Source organism: Myotis lucifugus, unplaced genomic scaffold, assembly GCF_000147115.1.
Source record: "Myotis lucifugus unplaced genomic scaffold, Myoluc2.0 scaffold_338, whole genome shotgun sequence".
Lineage (NCBI taxonomy): Eukaryota > Metazoa > Chordata > Mammalia > Chiroptera > Vespertilionidae > Myotis > Myotis lucifugus.
In genome coordinates, this window is record NW_005871386.1 from 1,027,008 (window position 1) to 1,045,340 (window position 18,333).

The 18,333-nt window shown below is 51.7% G+C and overlaps 1 protein-coding gene across 6 annotated transcripts; it reads right to left on the bottom strand.

Annotated features, from left to right (window-relative positions):
• Window positions 1–3,353: 3,353 nt before the first annotated feature.
• Window positions 3,354–18,019, bottom strand: CLN6 (CLN6, transmembrane ER protein). Of its 6 annotated transcripts, none has more exons than XM_014466437.2 (7): window positions 17,982–18,019; window positions 13,297–13,411; window positions 9,463–9,561; window positions 8,266–8,454; window positions 7,889–7,944; window positions 6,716–6,838; window positions 3,354–4,893 (listed from the first exon to the last, which is right to left on the bottom strand). In XM_014466437.2, exons 1-7 carry the CDS (start codon window positions 18,002–18,004, stop codon window positions 4,623–4,625), a joined length of 876 nt encoding a protein of 291 aa, XP_014321923.1. In that variant the 5' UTR covers window positions 18,005–18,019; the 3' UTR covers window positions 3,354–4,622. The 6 variants fall into 6 exon arrangements, with proteins under 6 accessions (XP_014321923.1, XP_014321922.1, XP_023620355.1 ...); XM_014466436.2 differs by lacking the exon at window positions 17,982–18,019 and adding an exon at window positions 16,379–16,486; XM_023764587.1 differs by lacking the exon at window positions 17,982–18,019 and adding an exon at window positions 15,056–15,076.
• Between the last annotated feature and the right edge of the window lie 314 nt (window positions 18,020–18,333).

Here is an 18,333-nt window from a genome sequence, read left to right on the forward strand (position 1 = left end):
GTCCCTAGAGCTGCTGAGCTGGGCACAGCTGGGTCCTCACCTCCCGCCTCCTGTCCGCAGCTGGTGGCTGCCCTGTCTGTGGGCTCCAACTCCAAGGGTCGGCGCACTTCGCCGGGCCCTGCAGGTACCGCCACATGGGTTGTGCCGGTACCCGGGTCCTGGCCCGGGGGGAGTGGGTCCCAGCGAGGCTGCAGTGCCCAGAGGAAAGAGGGATTCTTGGTTAATTAGCCCAAGCACATGGATGCGTGGGGCCCTCCTTCCTGACCACCTCCATGCGGAAGGTTCTCTTTCACCCAAAACGTTGGGGTGAGTCACCTCTTCACACCTGTTTCTGCCCCAGTTTTGCCGGGGGGCTAAACCATTGTTTTAAATGAGAAGAGGAGGTAGCCAGGGCGCAGGAGGCAGAGAGGGGGAATTTCTCTTTAGTTAAATCTAAAACGGGGGGGGGGGGCGAGAGGAAGCCAGGTGGGGCCGGGAAGGGCAGGGGTAGGGCTGAGCCTCGTGGGGAGTCTGGAGGGGCCGGGCCTAGCGCATGCTCAGAGTCCCCCTGCGTCTGGGAAGGGGCTCCTGGGAGGAGACAGGCATTTCCTTTGTGTAAGTCAGTGTGTGCTGGGGCTTGGGACCGTGTGCAAAGGTCCCCACTGGCGTACCCTTGCCAACTCCTTCCTTAGGTTTTTATGTGTCTCCAAGGTGTGTCTCTGATGGGATGGAAACCCCTGCACCAGGGTGGTGGCTACATGAGGGTTCACTATGCAAAAGTCCATCCGGCTGCCTGCTGTCCTGTGTGTGTATGCCACACTTCAACTCAACAGGGAAAAACAGAACCCCCTCCGTACCACTGAGGACGTGGGGGGCCGAGATGTTCACCTGAAGGACCCCCCCCCGACCAGGTTTCTGATTCAGCAGGTGGAGTGGGGCGAGAATTTGCAGTTATCCTGATGCTGCCAGTTGGGACCACACTTTGCGAACCACTGGCCTAGTTTTCTAGTGGAGTGAAGCCAGGTGGCAACTAGGAAGTATTTCTAGCCCAGCAGGAGTGGCTCAGTGGTTGAGCGTTGACCTATGAGCCAGGAGGTCACAGTTCAATTCCCGGTCAGGGCACAAGCCCGAGTTGCAGGCTCGATCCCCAGTAGGAGCGTGCAGGAGGCAGCCAATCAATGATTCTCTTTTAACATTGATGTTTCTATCTCTGCCTCCCTTTCCTCTCTGAAATCAAGAAAAAAAACATTTTTTAAAGTATTTCTAGGGAAACATTTCCAGTGAAGTGCCCAGAGAACTGTCAAAAGGAACATTAAGCCCTAGCTGGTTTGGCTCAGTGGATAGAGTGTCAGCCTGTGGACTGAAGGGTCCCGGGTTCGATTCTGGTCAAGGGCCCATGCTCGGGTTGTGGGCTCAGTCCCCAGTAGGGGAACCAATCAATGGTTCTCTCTCATCATTGATGTTTCTCTCTCTTTCTGAAATCAATAAATATATATATTTTAAAAGGGACATTAAATCTCTAAGCCTCTAATAATTTGCTGGGATTTCTTTTTCATTCTAAATATGTTGACTCTTGAATAACATGGGCTTGAACTGCATAGGTCTGCTTCCTATGTGGATTTTTTTTGGTAAATACTGTAAATGTATTTCCCCTTATTTTTCTTTTCTTTTTTAAAAATATATTTTTATTGATTTCAGAGAGGAAGGAGAGGGAGAGACAGAAGTATCAAAGATGAGAATCATTGATTGGCTGCCTCCTGCATGCCCCACACTGGGGATCAAGCCCACAACCCAGGCATGTGCCCTGACCAGGAATTGAACTGTGACCTCCTGGTTCATAGGTCGATGCTCAACCACTGAGCCACGCTGGTTGGGCCTTTTGCTTTTCTTAATAACATTTTCTTTTTCTCTAGCTTTACTTTATTAATGAAAAATATGTATTAAGCAACTATGTTGTCAGTTGGGCTTCTGGTCAACAGTAAGCTATTAGAATAGTCAGCCTTCCACACCTGTGGATTTTTAGTCACAGATTGAAACTGTTTGGGCCCTGGCTGGGTAGCTCAGTTGGTTGAAGCATCGTCCCATACACCAAAAAGGCGGTGGGTTGGATTCCTGGTCAGGGCACATAACCAGGCTGAGGGTTTGATCCCAGGAGGCAACTGATCAATGTTTCTCTTTCCCTCCCTTCCTCTCTCTAAAAAGAAACCACACATTTGCCAACATATTAAAAACAAAAAAAGAGCCGAAACCGGTTTGGCTCAGTGGATAGAGCGTCGGCCTCCGGACTGAAAGGTCCCAGGTTCGATTCCGGTCAAGGGCACGTGCCTTGGTTGCGGGCATATCCCCAGTGGGAGATGTGCAGGAGGCAGCTGATCGATGTTTCTCTCTCATCGATGTTTCTAACTCTCTATCTCTCTCCCTTCCTCTCTGTGAAAAATCAATAAAATATATTTTTAAAAAAAAGAAAGAAAAACAGTGGATCCATGGATATGAAATCCAAGAATATAAAGGACCAGCTGTAACTAAGTTTTTGGGGAGTCAAAAGTTATATGCTGAATTTTGACTCTGCAGGGGGTCAGTATCCCTAACCCTCATGCTGCTCAAGGGTCAACTGTATTTACTTTCATCCCTAATTTTTTGTTCCATTTTACTGTTTTCTTATTAAGGGCCCTTCAAATTGTATACACTTCAGGCCCCACGCAACCAGGCCTGTGCCTGATCAGATGTCTATTACGTCCCGAGGGTTTGGAGGGGCAGTGTCCTCCAGATAGGGAAGGAATCAAATGAGGTTGCCGGGCAGGTGGGGGCACCAGAGCTTAAAGGTGCAGTCTCCTGCCCAGCGCCCCTCCTGTTGAATGATAACAGTAGCCCAGAAGTTCCGGACGACCGCCTGGGGGAAGAGGCCAAAACCTTTGACGATCAAGAGCTGAGGCCCTGAGAGATCAGTGATTGGCCCAAGGCTGAGTACTGACCTCCAACAGACCAAACAGACCAGCTCCCTCCTTTGCCCGGAAGGGCACCCTCTCTGCTCCAGCCTCTGGACCAGGCTGGCAGCACAGCTGGGAGACTCCTCATACCATCTCTGAGGGCAGGTCTGGAGATGCCCTATCCTGGCCCCCGAACCCCCATTCTCCTTTGAAGAGGGCTGGACTGACCTAGGCCCTTCTCACCGCCACCTCTCCCCAACCCCGGGATCCTACAAAGTGGCACGGAGGGCCAGTGGCAGCACCCACTCCTGGCCAGATGGGGCTGAGTGGCCCTTGGGGTCTGCCCAGTGCTCATGCCTGGGCCCCAGACCAGCCACTCTCTCCCTTGCTCTAGGACCTCCCTCCCTCCTGCTTCCCCAATTCACAAAGCAACAGCCCCAGCCAGGCTTGGCTTCCACACTGCCTTTATTCACACCTCTCCCCACCAGATGCTGCCGGCAGACAGGGACTGACCAGAGGCTGGGGGACCTCTGAGGGGGCTTCAGAGGGACCCCAACATGAAAGGAGAATCTGAGGCACGGGGCTCCCTGAGAACACAGGAGAGGAGGCAGGTCTGGGGAAAGCAAGAGAGGCCCCTTTGAGACCCACAGGTACATGGGGGCCAGTGCTGGCTGCAGATGAGGCTGTGAGGCCTGCCGCTGAGTGAAGTTTGCAGTGCCTGGGAGAAGGGGGGGCACCCTGCTGGGAATGAGGCTCCCTTTTCTGGGAGAAGGGCTCAGGCAGAAGGCTGAGGTTCAGACCAAGACAAGGCTGCCTGGAGAAAGGCTCAACCCTGCCCCCACCCCCTGCAGGAGTTCGGAGAACAGAGCCAGTGTGAGCTGGGCATTAGCTGCAGCTCAGAGCCTGCAGTCAGGCTACAATTCTCCTGGAGGCAGAGCTGCTGGAGTTCGAGCACTGCCAGACCACGCAATCTGCTGGTGGTTAGGGGAGTGGGCTGGCCTGTGGGCCCTCGGGGTTGGGTGGCTCAGCACCCCAGGCAACCTGAGGTGGGGTGAGGGCCTGGGGTGCACATATCCCTTCCAGGGTTCGAGGACAGTGTCAGGATGGAACTACTCTATCCCTCGGCTGCCCAAGAGAACGCAACCAGCCCACCAACTCACTTTGGAGCCCTTGGCCCATCTAGTGCAAATGAAGCCGAGAAGGGAGGTGCTTGCTCAGCAAATACACAGAACGTCCTCGTGACCTATGTAATCTGGTTTCCGGGGTCAGGGTGGGCCCGAGGAGTGGGCCAGATGGTGGGTGACACACGAAATGCCCTCCCCAGGCCTCTCCTGTACGGGTCTCAGAGAACTTCCCAGCAAGAGGGGGTCAGCCCTGAGCAGTGAGTGAGAGGGAGGGCAGTGCCCACATCTTGGCCTAAAACAAAATCCCATCTTGAAAAGATCCAAACCAAACAGAAACTTGACCAGAACAATGGAGTCTCCTGGTGATGTACGCCACGCACGCGCACATGCACAAACACACCCTCCGTGCGCACAATGTGTACTCACTCATGTTCTCAGCTGCGGTTACACACGTGGGTGGACACACACGCACACACTCATGTGCATGCACATATACACACAAACACGCACATGTACACACACACCCTGTGCTCCGACACCCTCCATGGCCCATCTCCTGCCCGACAGAGCACCAGTGGCTGATGCCAGGGACTCAGTGTCGGCTGCTGACGTGGAGGGTGTAGAAGGCCCAGGGCTCAGGGACGTAGATGACGCCTGGGTACTTCTTCCTGAGTACAGGGTCACTCCACAGCCAGGCGACCCAGAGCGCCACCAGCAGGAGAGTGAGGGCGAAGGAGTAGAAGAGGAAGAGGCCGTTGCTGTCCAGGAAGAGGCGCTTGCGCTTCTGGTGCAGGACGAGGGCCAGCATGGCGAAGAAGGTGAAGATGAAGAGGATGAAGATCTGGCCCTCGGTGACCAGGTACCTGAAGAGGCCAGTGAGGTGAGGCGGGTGCTATGACAGCCCTGCTTGGCACCCTTCCCGCCACCCAGGTACCAAGCTGCCCCCAGTCAGAATAGCTCATCTAACAAGGGCGCTCAGGAAACCATAACGCTCTGAGCCACAGCCCATTGGGCTTGAATAGTTACTATTTTTTAAAATGTTGAGTTTGTTGCCAATATTTAAATAACAGAGTGCCTGAAAATGTGAATTTCTGGTTTGTCTGGTCACATTAGACTTGCATTCTCACATGACAATAACTGATTAGAGGGGAAAGCAGTGGCCCCCGTTAGAGCATTATTCTACACTTTGCCACAGTCCCCACCATTCCCTGTTGCCTCGCTTGATGTCTGCCTGATACACTAACTTGGTTCCTATAGGCATTTGAATTTGGAAATGCAACTGCAATTTATGGGGGTTGTCATTACTGTCTCCTTGCAGGCTGGGACACAGTCTCAGATCTCCCAGCGTTCCTTGCTGCTCCAAAGGCAGCACCTAGCACATGGCCAGGAACTCAGGGACACTTGTTGGAGGGCTTCAGAGAGGCTATCTGGTCCAATTCCCTGCCTCTAGAGCAGCGGTTCTCAACCTGTGGGTCGTGACCCCTTTGGGGGTCGAATGACCCTTTCACAGGGGTCGCCTAAGACCATCCTGCATATCAGATATTTACATTACGATTCATAACAGTAGCAACATTACAGTTATGAAGTAGCAACGAAAATAATTTTATGGTTGGGTCACAACATGAGGAACTGTATTTAAAGGGCCAGAAGGTTGAGAACCACTGCTCTAGAGAGAACCCCAATGCTGACCCTTCAGGAACTACAGCTCTGCAGCTGTGTGACCTTGGGGAATTTACATGACATCTTAAAGCCTGGTTTCTTACTCATAAAGGGGGCATACGTGGCCCTATCTCTCAAGGTTGCTAACAAGAGCTGTGTCCTGCGCTTGGTGGCTGGTACTCCTGTGGCTATCACAGCACTAACACGCTATGGCTACGAGTTGGGCAGGAAGCTCTTTCCCATGTCGGCCCTCTTTCCCTCTTGCTGTAGTTGACACCCATTTCTTTTAATCCCGTCTTCAGGGGGCATACAGGTTCACCCTGGCGGACCCTCTTAGCCAGTCAGGGGACAGACCCTGGAGGGGGGCTGCAGCTGGCCCAGGGAAGGAGGTCCTTTCCATTTGAGGAAGGCGTCCCATTAGAGAAGGGCCAGTCCTTCCTGTGACACCCACAGCACTCCCCCAGCACACCCCCCCCCCCCACCACAACCACCGGAGCCTGACTTCAGGGCGGAAGTGACAGGAGGGGTAGAGCTTGCTCCTCTGTACTGGGAAGACAGAGCTGGAGGGAAGACAGGCGGGGAGCTCCTGAGGCCATGGGATTAGTTGTCACCACCACGTGCTTTACAGTCAATAAAGGCCTTCCCTCTCCCCTGCATTCTCACCATCTCCTGAGGGGGAGACAAGCAGGCATTTCCCCCATTTCACAGGGAAGGAAACCCAGACCCGGGGGCTCCACAGGGCGTGGTGTTAGAGATGGAGTTTCTTGCCCAAAGTTGCACTGGGGATCTGGGAGGCGGGCACAGGGTAGAGGGACATGGGGATGGAAAGAGCAAACTCAGGCCTGGCTTCCTGGTAACAGACAGGCCCCCACATGCCACAGTCCCCCCTAGAAGAGGAAGCAGGGCTCCAATAGGGAGGGTCGCACCTGCGGTCACACAGCAGCTCTGTGGTCAAGAGCACATTCTTACTGCCTGGCTCCCTGAGTGCGCCCTGCGCCCTCCAACCCAGGTCCCATGTCCACTCACCAGTAATACAGGCCACTGGGCACCACCAGGAGCAGGGCTGCCCCTGGCATTGAGCTCTCGGCTTTGGTGGGAGTGAAACAGCCGCTGAAGTACATGAAGAGGATGAGGAAGAAGGGAATGTACCTGCAACAGGGAAGCCAATGCCTCGGAGGCCTGCCCAGCCGCCTCCTCCCCACCGATCCCTGTACTGGTTTCTTGCAACATCCCATGGAGTGTCACGGCATGATTCACAGAACGCTGCTTTGGGGAGCACACTCATAGGCCCGGCCAGCCTTTCCGGTGCTGAGCTCCAGCTGGGGTAGGCAGGAAGTGGCGAAGAGGCCCACATGCAAACCAGAGGCCACAGGCTGGCGGGGATGGGGCTGCTCCTTCCACACTGCTCTGGCCGCCTCCTTCACTGTGTGTGAGGGTGCCTCTGCCTCAGGCAGAACCCACAGTAGCCCAGCCTCTCACTGGCCTGGAAGCAGGTGTGTCGCAGGGAGAGGCCTGAGGTCCAGGTGAACAGAAAGAACAGCACCTGCTGGGGGCCTCCACGGAGCTCTGTGAGCCCCTTCGCTCACACTCAGCCCACAGCCTCACCCTCTTCCACGCACACATCTCCCCCGAAAGGACCCCCACCCTCCTCCCCGCACACAGGCTGCTCTGCCCACGCACCCCTTCTCTTCTCACGTCCCATCTTGTCTCCTTCCCCACCCTCCTCATGCCCCCAACAGGTGCCCCTACATCCTATGTCCTCTCCTATTTCAGGCCTCTGGGCCTCTCTCCTCCTCCATCCCCAAAGACTGAGGCCTGACACGGTGGCGGTCGCGGGGCATGTTTATCAGCAGGATGATGACCTCTTTCTCCACGGGTTTCAGGCTCTCCGGCCGGGCGAGGGCGAGACGGCCGCTCGCTGCCCTCTAGTGGCCGCCGCGGGCACCGCCCGGCCGGGAGGAGGTGGAGGGAAGCCAGGGCCCCGCGTCTCTCCAGAGCGGAGCTCACAGCAGGGGGCGCGGGGGGGGCAGGGGAAGAGAACCCATCCCAGCCGCTGCACTCGAACACCTGGAAGGCCCCAGACACCAATATTTCCCATTTTTCCCCCGAGGCGCCGCCAGAACTTAGGGTGGGGGGGGGGTGGGGGGGGGGGGTTTGCGGGGCAGGGTCCTGCGGAGACAGACTGGCCCCATCACTCACCACATGCAGTGGCCCAGGTACTCATCATAGTAGTAAAGCAGCTCGAAGGAGTCGATCTGAAGGCGCAGGGGGACAGGGTTAGAGGAAGGTGCTTCGGCGAGGGCGCTGGCCACACAGCCCCCTGGTCCCCTCCCCCTCCCCCACGCCCAGGCCTCCCCCCAGCTGTCCTCACTCCCTGCCCTCCTGCAGGAGCCCCCCCACCCCCACCCCCCTGGAGGTCAGCGTGCACTCCCTAATGACAGAGTGCCCTCCCTGGCAGATTGCCTTCAGCAAAGGCCTTGCACAGTGATGGGCACGGCATGTCTTTGGCCTCGGGGGCAGGCTGTACTCGCAGGGGTCCCATGCGGTGGGGGGGGGGGGGCGGGGGGCGGCCTCACCAGCGTCTCCGGCTTCAGATTCTTGATGATGGGGTTCTCGCGGACCGACAGGTGGTGCTGGTAGCCACTGAAGAGCAGGCGGTGGTTCACGGAGTCGCCCACCAGGTGGATGCTGGCGCCCATGATGAAGGTGATGATGCTGATGTAGATTATGGAGCGAGGCAAGGTGCGCGGCGAGCGCTCGATGAGCTGAGGGCAGAGAGGCCCAGCAGTAGGGCCGGCCTCCATCACAACAGGAGACGCCCTGTGTGCACCCCTCCCTCGCACCCGGGGTGGGATGGACGCCGCCGGCTGGAACGTCCTCACCAATTGGTGGGTCCCTTGGGCCAGCGCAGCCTCCAGACTCCCACACCATCCCTGTGAGCCCAGGGGGCCAAGGGCACAGCACCCCTTTTCCCAGAGAGGAAACAGGAGGGCCAGCTCACTGCCCAAGGTTACACACCAGCCACCTACGGCTGTGACCGCCAGGCCTTCAACACCGGCGCTGGGGCCCCGGTTCAGGCCTCCGACCGCCCCCGCGGTGCCCCAGGCTGGGCGGGTCTGTTGAGACCCTCTGATTCCTGAGCGACTGATCCATGGCAAACACAAAAAAATGGCAGGGATGGAGCAGGTGCTTCAGAAATTAAATTATTTAACCGAGGACCCCTCTGAATGTTGCGATTATACATTTATAACTTTTAGAGATTTGCAATACCTTTCTAACAACAAAATGATGGGGATAGTAGATGGTGACATAGTTTAAGACCCCTTATGTGGCAAAACGCGAAGCTGGCAGCCCTGGCTAGCTCTGCTCCCAGTGGCATCTCAAAGTCAGGGATCTCCAGGCCAGAGGATCCAGTTCCCCCTCTGCTGCTGCGAGTCCTGTCACCTGGCCCTGACTTGCCTTCCCAAATGGTCTCTCACCTCTTCTGAGGCAACTAGCCACTCCTGCCTCAGCCTCCCAAAATGTGCGATGGTTTCCCAAGCCTGGCCTTGTCTGCAGGTCCTTCTGCCTGAATGCCTCTCCCACGTCACCCCGCACAGCAGGCTGAGGCCCAAATCAAACGCCTCTCCTTGAGGAGGCTTCTCCATCCCTTCTAGCCAGAGGCAGCCCTGCCTCCCCTGGGCCCCGGGCTCTGGATCAGGCAGGGGAAGCCTGGGACACCCTCAGGGCTGGCACTCCCTGCCGGCTGGAGGGCAAGGAGGCTGCGACTGTACCTTGAGCAGGAGAAAGGGCGTGATGATGTTGTAGGCCATGTGGAAGTAGTCCCCCACGCTGGGCTTGTTGAGCGGGAACCATTCGAGAGGGAACACCAGCTGCGGAGCAAGGGGAGGAGTGGTATTCACCAGGCACAGCCCCAGAGGCTCAGGGAGTCGGCCCCCACCTCCTCCCCCCACCTCCTCCTCAGGCTCGTAATTCTCTCTGGGATTTCTTGGGATCCTCTGGGCAGCCCCAAGGCAAAGGTGTTTCCAGACAGAGAAACAGTCCCAGAGCAGGTAGACTTGCCCCCAGGCCTGACCCTGTCCTGTGTCCCTCTCCCTGTGGGTACCAAATACATGTGCCTGGGTACTGGCCTGGTAGATGGAAGTTCCTTTGGGACTCAGTGGTGCCCCCAACTTTCCTAGTGACCCTGGCAAGTCCTTCCCCTCTCTAGGGTCTCCCCATCTGTAACACAAGAAATGTGACCCCGGGGTCCACATGGGCTCTTAGGGACCCGGATCTCTAGGTCCTATGATGATGACAAGCTCTTCTGGTCAGTGGGCCCAGGGGTGGAAATGCCCTATCTACTGAGCAGATGGGCTGCTTCCGAATCAGGTGAAGGGTGTACATTAGAAAAAAAAGAGAAAATGAGTTCTTCAAAGTAGCCTCAGTTCTTCCTTTCCTACCTTCCCTGAGAGAGGAGGCAGGCCAGGGTCAGTTCTTCCTACTGGTCTACCCCTGGAGTCCTGGCCTTGTGGGGGTCCGTGTGAAAACCCTTATTCACGGTCAAAACATTACGCTCACACACCACCATACCACCACCACCACCAAACTAAACTTCCAGTATCTGTTGATTGAGAACAGGTGTGATGACCAAAATTTTCCATTAAAATTTTTCTCTCTTTTAATTCAAAAATGCCACATTGGATAAAACTAATCTATAGAAACTCCTGGGATACAGAAATCTCAATCTCTCTCTCTCTTTCTTACTCATGTGTATATACAGTGGGGCCTTGACTTACGAGTGTCCCGACTAACGAGTTTTTTGAGATACCAGCTGTCTCTCGGCTGATTTTTTGCATTGAGTTGACAGAGTAATTTGAGTTAACAAGCTCCTTAACGAGCTCTGTCTCGGAACGAATTAAACTCATAAGTCAAGGCCCCACTGTACCTCTATATCTACAGCAAGATATACATGGTGGCCGAAATATTCTTTGTGATAGCAAAATGCCAGAAAGAGGCCAACTCTTTAACCAAATATGACTAGCTGAATATACTATAGTACATATTTACAATAGAAGGTTCAGTAGCCATTAACAGAAATGACATCTCATTTGTACCGACATTGAACGTTTTCCCTGATGAAGTAAAACAAGCACGTTGTAGAATAAGATATAAAGTAAAATCTCACTTTGGTTAGGAAAAGAAAAAAGATGTGTATGTATGTCTGTACCAGTAGAGAAAGGAGTGGAAGGATGTGCCCCCAACTGTCAGGGAGGGACTAGAAAGGGAAAGTCTCACTTCTCTATACACCTGGGTACGAACTGACCTGTTACAGCTACGACATACTACTTCTATAACTGGTCAAGGTTTCACTTGGTAGTTATTGTCATGCATATATTTGAAAAGCTCCAGTGTATACACGAACTTTTCAAATGCATATTCTCCCCACAAGCCCACTTGGGGGTCAGAGTGGCCACAGCAACTCTGGGCAGGATGAGACTGAGTCCTACTGAGCAGGCTCTCCTCATCGCTCCCCTCCGCAGAGCACCAGTCTGATGGGCAGCTCCTACGTCCTCCAATATGTGGGACCTTCATGCTGGAAGGGGCTCAGCGCAGCTAGTTCGCACGTTTTCTTACAGATGAGGGAACTGAAGCCCAAATGACAGTGACTTGCCCATGTCACCCAAAACCTGACCAGGCATCCTGACTCCTGGCTCAGTCCCTTTTCTTTCTCCTACATTAAAAACAATAACAACACATTTTCAGAAAGGAGAAGCAGGGGGCAGCAGGGTGAGAAAGAAAGAAAGAAAGAAAGGAAAGAAAGGAAGAAAGGAAGAAAGAAAGAAAGAAAGAAAGAAAGAAAGAAAGAAAGAAAGAAAGAAAGAAAGAAAGAAAGAAGCAGCATCCACCATAGCTCTTCCCTGACACACTACCAGGAACGCTGTTCTTCACCCCTTTCGTCTTTGAGTCACGTATACAAGACTGTTAGGGTTGTTACTGACTTGTAACCAGTCAGTATGCGTGTCACTCAGGCACCTCTTTTCTCCTTAAACATTCCAGGTTGCTCTATGGTATCCATAGTTCTTGCTTAAATGGCCAGGTAATTCTCTACTGGATACAGCAAAGCTGACTGACTCAGTCCCTCCTGCTGCACACTGAAAACACTTGCAAGTTTTGGCTATTGTAAGCAAAGCTGCAACAAACATCTTTGGGTATAAAGGCTGTTGTCTCTGGCTGATTATGTCTTCAGGGCAGATTCTTGGAAGGGATTTTACTAGGTCAGAAGGGATGAACAGCCTGGCTGCCTTGGCTCAGTGGTTGAGCATTGAACCAGGAGGTCACAGGTTCAATTCCCAGTCAGGACACATGCCCAGGTTGCAGGCTCAATCCTCAGTAGGGGGCCTGCAGGAGGCAGCCGATCAGTGATTCTCTCTCATCATTGATGTTTCTATCTCCCTCTCTCTCCCTCCCTCTCCCTTCTGCTCTGAAATCAATTTAAAACAAAATAATAATAATAATAATAAATTTTTTTTAAAAAGGAGGGATGAACACAGCAGACTCTGGAGATATATATGATGGGAAGGGGCGCACATGCTGGCTCCTCCACTTGCTAGTTCGGTGAGCTTGAGCCAGGTACCCTCTCTATCCTCAGGTCTCCTGTGTCAAGTTGAGATTAATAATAGTGTTGATGTAAGAACTAAATAAGTTTAACCACAGAAAGAGCTTAGAACAGGGTAAGCATTTAATGTTAGCTGCTACGTCTACCTTACTCTTATTAATATTCATTCAATAAGTATACTGAGCACTTATCACGCCAGGCACTATTCTCGGTACTATTTATCACCTTGACAAACTGCTTTCCAAAAGGGCTTTGCTAATTCGCACTATCACTAGCAAATACAAAGTTTCAGCAGTGGAAAAAAAAAAACAACACAAAGTTTCAGCAGTGGATATTATTTTTATCACCCCCACATGAAAATTAACAATTTGGTACATGGTGGTACCTTCTTCAATTTTTTTCACATTGCTATCTATCATCTATCTATCTATCTATCTATCTATCTATCTATCTATCAATCATCTATCATCACCAGGGAGGGCCTTTGGTGCTCTTCCAGTATTAACCTCCTCCGTGGAGGCCGCCACTGCACGCTGAGGCATGAAGTGGCCTTGGAGGGAAGGGGACAGTTTCACCAGATGGCACAAATTACCTGAAGGTCAGTCATATAGAACATGCGAAATCAGCCTATACTCTTCACCCCCAGAAAAACAATACTATCCCAAGGCTATGGGGCAGCCAGTGGGAGGCTCTGCTTTCTTCCCCACCCTCCTCTAGCTTGATCTGGAGGTGAGACACGGTGGGTGGCACAGTCTGACTGCAGAGCCACCATTTCCAATATGGGAGTCAGGCACAGTATGACTGTTCAGGCCCCAGACCCCCTCCCCTACATGCTGGTAGTTGCCTCACTGGCCGCAGTGACAGGGGCAAAGGACATGTAATCTCGCAGTTTACCAGTAGGGGGAATGTCTTGTCGAAGGTCACTGAAGGTCACTGAGCTAATTCAAGTCGCACTGTTGCACTGTTTCCTCACTGCTGGCTGGGGCTCTGTCCACAGCTTCACACTCACCATGGCAATGGGGCGGCCAAAGTCCAGAACCCAGTTCTGCAGGGTGAAGTAGAACCAGAGGTCAAGGTGAAAGGGAGCCGTGCCGGCGGCCTCCTCAGCCTTCATGGAGCTGTGCCTGGGAAGGAACCAGACAGAGGGGTCAGTGCTTCTCCCTCCCACGGGGACCTCCTCAACTCCACCCCCACCCCCCACCCCCAGTGAGCCACGGAAAGGTCTGGGAATTTGGGGGCAGGAGGAAACACACATAATTAAGTTCTAGGAAAAGAATTCTGCAGGAAATACTGGGGTCTGCGCCTGGGCCTGTGGCCAAGGGGAAGGTGTCCTGAAAATGAACTCCAGCTGCCCTGACTCCAGCTTCTCTGTGATTCAGGAAGAAAGCTGCCAACAGGCATCATAACTGTCGGGTTTTCTCATCTATAAAATGATGAGGAGATCAAACAGGGGAAAGAATGCAAATGCAGCTGAAAAACATGAAACATAACGATGGATGATAGTCGCTAACCTTTACTGAACACTTATTATATATTCTGGGCACTATTTACATTATAGCTGTTTACATGTATTACCTCATTTACCTGTTTTAATATTCACAGAAATCTTTTGAGATTGGTCTATTACCCCTATTTTATAAGTGAAAAAACAGAGGCCCAAGGTATTAAGTAACTTGCCCAGTTAACATTGCTAAATATGTGAACCCAAATGATGAGCCTTTAGAGCTTATATTTTTTAACCTCCAGCCCATTACTGTGTCTACAGTGATTGGCCTGTGGGGTGGGCATGTGACTTGAGTTGGACCAATCAGAGCCCTCTAGTGAAATCTGCCTCATAGATTGTAGACTAGGATGAACAGGGTCTCCCTCCCCTTGGTTCCTAACCACGAGAAAGTATGAATGGGACTGCTGGTATGCCTCTTCTCACCAGTCCACAGTGAAACCTAAGAAGGATGCCAGCGGACAGGTTGATGTGAGAGCCATGGCAAGAAGTGGAGCACCATCTGCTAATACATCTCTGGATGCCTGTCCCTCCTGAGAGGCAGTTAGCCTCGGCTCTTCACAGATGAACTGAAGTCCAAGGGCCACCTCCTCCAGAAAGGCTTCCCTGATGAAGCTTTTCCCATAGCTCCACTACAGGGACTGCTTCATCTCGAGCTTGCAGCCTGGCCATGACATCACAGGGCTGGGGTTTTCCTCTCTTATCTAGATCCTCAAGAAGAGGAGTGATCTTTAAGTTTCTCTCAATTCACCCACCTCCCCATCAGAGTCCAAATCCTCTTCAGAGCATCCCTCCTACTACTTGCACACCTCCAGGGACAGGCAGCTCACTACTTCTTAGGATGCTTGAGGTGTGAGTTTTATTGTCCCATTTGTGCCAAGAACTAAAAGGATGTGACATGGATTTGTATTCTCCAGAGTTCTCAGCTCAGTGCCTGGTTTAGGCTCAGGGATTACTGGCTGATTTGAAACAATCTCAATTACCAGTTATTCATTCTTTTTAGTGGCAGGCATTAGCTTAAAGGCACCAGAAAGGCTTTCCTGTCAAGGCTGCTATTGCTTCCATGCCTTTCAGGTCCTTTTCAGTCAATTCCAAAAAGGGTAGAGCAACTGTGAGACTGGGCAGGCAAGCTGCTGGGGGATCTTATCATTCTCTGGGCACAGGCAAGACAGGTGGAATGGGCCTTTACCCCAGGTGAGCTCAGTCTTTCTGTGCCCTCTACGCAGTGCCCCCACCAGGTCTGACTGTGCTGTGCTAAGAGCTTCACCTGCACATCTCATCTCATCCTCACAGCAATACCAGGAAGCAGGGCGTTTCCTCTCCTGTTTTACAGATAAGGAGACGGCAGCTTACAGGCACGAAGTGCTTAGCCAACATCCCTCCTACTTAACCAAGGTCTCCCCTTTTTACAAGGAAAAAGGGGAGAAAAAGTCCTGAGAGTGTTCACATTCCCAGTTCCGGGCATCCCGAAGGCCAGGGGTTTGACCACATGAGCCAAAACATTCCCTTTGCTATGATGCTACCGTTCACACTGGCTTTCTGTCACTCACAACCCAAGAGTCCTGAATAGCACAGAATTCAAAACTGGGTCTGCAGGAATTTAAGACCTGTGCTCTTAATCGCTTGCTATTCTGTTTTTGTTCATTCGAATAAGCCATGCAGCATATTAGGAGATCAACTTAGAGAGGGGTCAGTGCAGCCTGGAGCAGAACACAGAGCACAGAGGGGAGCCTCAAAGCATGGATGGGGGGATTTAACCAGGCAGAAAAGCAGCAGGGGAGCAGGATCCCAGGCCTGGAGGTGGAAGTAAGAAAGGCACTGCATGGAGTTGAGATGCCTGGCTTATGGTGGAGAAGAGAAGGGAGGGACTGGCTGGGCCTTCAGATTGGGTAGATACTCAGAAACTAAGTGCAAGGACTGCTCAGGGTTCTGAGCCCAGTGGCTGAGGCCCCGCCCTGCCCCTGCCCCTTAGTGACGATCAGCGCAAGGCCTCAAAAAGCAGAGTGATAACCACCAGGCCCGAAGAACTTGTATGGAGGAGGAGGATAAGAGTCCTCAGTGTTCTGTTCCAGAAACTTCCAAACTGGGCAAAGAGGATGTTTGGTACAGGGAAGAAAGGCTTTTTGAGAGCCTGGGAAAGCACGTAGGTGTAACCATATTAGAGGCTCAGTAATTATTTCCTCCTCCACCTCAGGAAGTGCCTCAGTCAATGGGGATCCCTGCCATTAGTCCAACCTGGCTAAGCAAGGCAGACACCCAACTTGGGAATCATTGATCAGCATCTAACTGTTTTTTGTTGTTGTTGGCTCACTGACCATGGGAGGTAGATCGTGGAGGGTAAAGTCATCCTCTTCCCCATCCCCTGACCTGGGAATGAACAACCTTAAGCTTTTCCCAAGTTGCTGACTCCACACACTGCCCCCCACCCCAGCCTACATCAGCTCTAGTTCTCAATCAGAAACTACTGCCGAGAGCAATGGTGAAAGCACAATGGCAGGTAACCTGAAACAAGGCTGGCCTTTTCTCTCCTCCACAGCTTTACAAGTCTACCATATGGGGAAACCGATACCATAGCATTGGGAGTGCATACCTTACAGCTGGCATATTCAAAGCAGTCAGCAGCATCTGCAAGACGCCTAGCAGAAAAGGAGGGGGTCTTGGCCATGGTGGAGTCAAGCAGGGACCATGAATAGGACTATCAACCGACTGACTTTGGTTCTATATAAAGAATGGTGAAATATCTGACATGATGCAAAGTTTGAACAAAAAATGAGGAAATCAAGGGAAATAAGAGGGGGAAAACAAAGGCAATTAGAAACTCTAGGAAAAACAAAAGCAATATAAGAACATGTCACTGCTAACTATCACTTGGTTTTGTGGAGAACACTATTCACATGGCTTAACTAATGTAAATATTGTATATTGCTTTTCAAAGTTTAGAATCAACCCACAGATAAAACACTGAAGGCAATATGGTTAAAAAACAGCAGGTAAATGTTGTCAACCTTGACAACTTAGAGTAAAACTATATATGACAGGAGTTGGAGAAAAGGGTAAAGACAGCTAAAGGCTAGAGTAAGCAGGGGACTAATATTCTCCTTTTAAAAAGTAATCAAGGGATACGGCCTACAGTTGACCAAAAAAGAAATAAAGGCATATGCAATTCCCTAAGGCTACAAAGGTAACAAAGAGAAAAACTAAAAATAGTGATAAACACCACCTATTGAAGATGAAGGAGGTATAAGTGAGCCAAATCATAATAGGGAAAAGTCAGTTGGTAAACATTAGCTTAGAGGATAAAATTGATAAACCGAGACATAGCAGCTGAACATAGCTTTTAAGAGTGTGGACTTTGGCCCTGTCTGGTGTTGCTCAGTGGTTAGAGTGTCGGTCCACGCACGGAAGGGTTGCAGGTTTGATTCCCGCCCCGTCACAGTTGGGGTGCACAGGAGGCAACCAATTGATGTCTCTGTCACATCAATGTTTCTCTTTCTCCCCCACCCCCACCTTCTACTCTAAAATCAATGGAAAAATATATTTGAGTGCTGGAGGCAAAGACCAAAAAGTGGTTAGCTTAATAAATGCCAGAGGTCTTTCAGAAGGCTGAAGGACCTGGGGCTTTAGCAAGGGCTAAAAGCTATGCACCGATTGTTCTGTCAGAGACAATGGTGACTGAGGGCAATCTCCTAACCCAGTGGTCTGCAAACCCCACATGCGGCTCTTTGGCCCCGTGGTGTGGGCCACGAAGTTTCAATCGCACTGTACGTGCGCGCCCGCCCATGGTATTTTGTGGAAGAGCCACACTCAAGGGGCCAGTTTGCTGACCACTGTCCTAACCTGATAATCTTGTACTTTTTTACCAAACCTTACCATTGATGTCGGTTTGCTTTGCTAAAAGGCACATGTATTTTCTAGTAAATAAAAAGCTGTGGGTCGGGAGATTCAGAGAGCTTCGCCACTAGAGTGAAGCCTCTGCCTGGCTTTCCCCCATGCCTTCTATATTTATATTTGTCTACTGTATCCGTTTATGTCGCAGCCCCTTCTCCAGATCCTTGAACCCTCGCTGCAAAAGGTTGCAGCATTTGAGAGAGGATGAACAGACAAACAAAAACCAAAAAGAGTGTGGACTTTGGAGACCACCTAAGTTCACATCCCAGACCTGCCACTAACCAGGTCTTGAGCAAGTTACTTACCTCCTGGACCTCAATGTTCTCATCTGTAAAATAGGGGATAATAGTAGATCCTACGTCAAGAGTTAAGATTGGATTAATATGTGCAAAAACTTAGAGCAGGGTCTGGTCCACAGAAACTGCTACACCGTTGCTTATTATTGTCTATAATAATAAAAGTGTAATATGCTAATTAGACCAGACAAACGACCTTCCGGATAAAGCCAGGGCTGCGAGGGCTGAGGCAGCCACGAGGGCCCAGCCCCTTGCACAAATTTTGTGCATCGGGCCTCTAGTTTAGAAATTTTAATTTAACAGGTAGAAACAGCTAAAAGAAGCTAACATGGTTGTTTCTGGTGCCAGAAAGAGGTAGAAC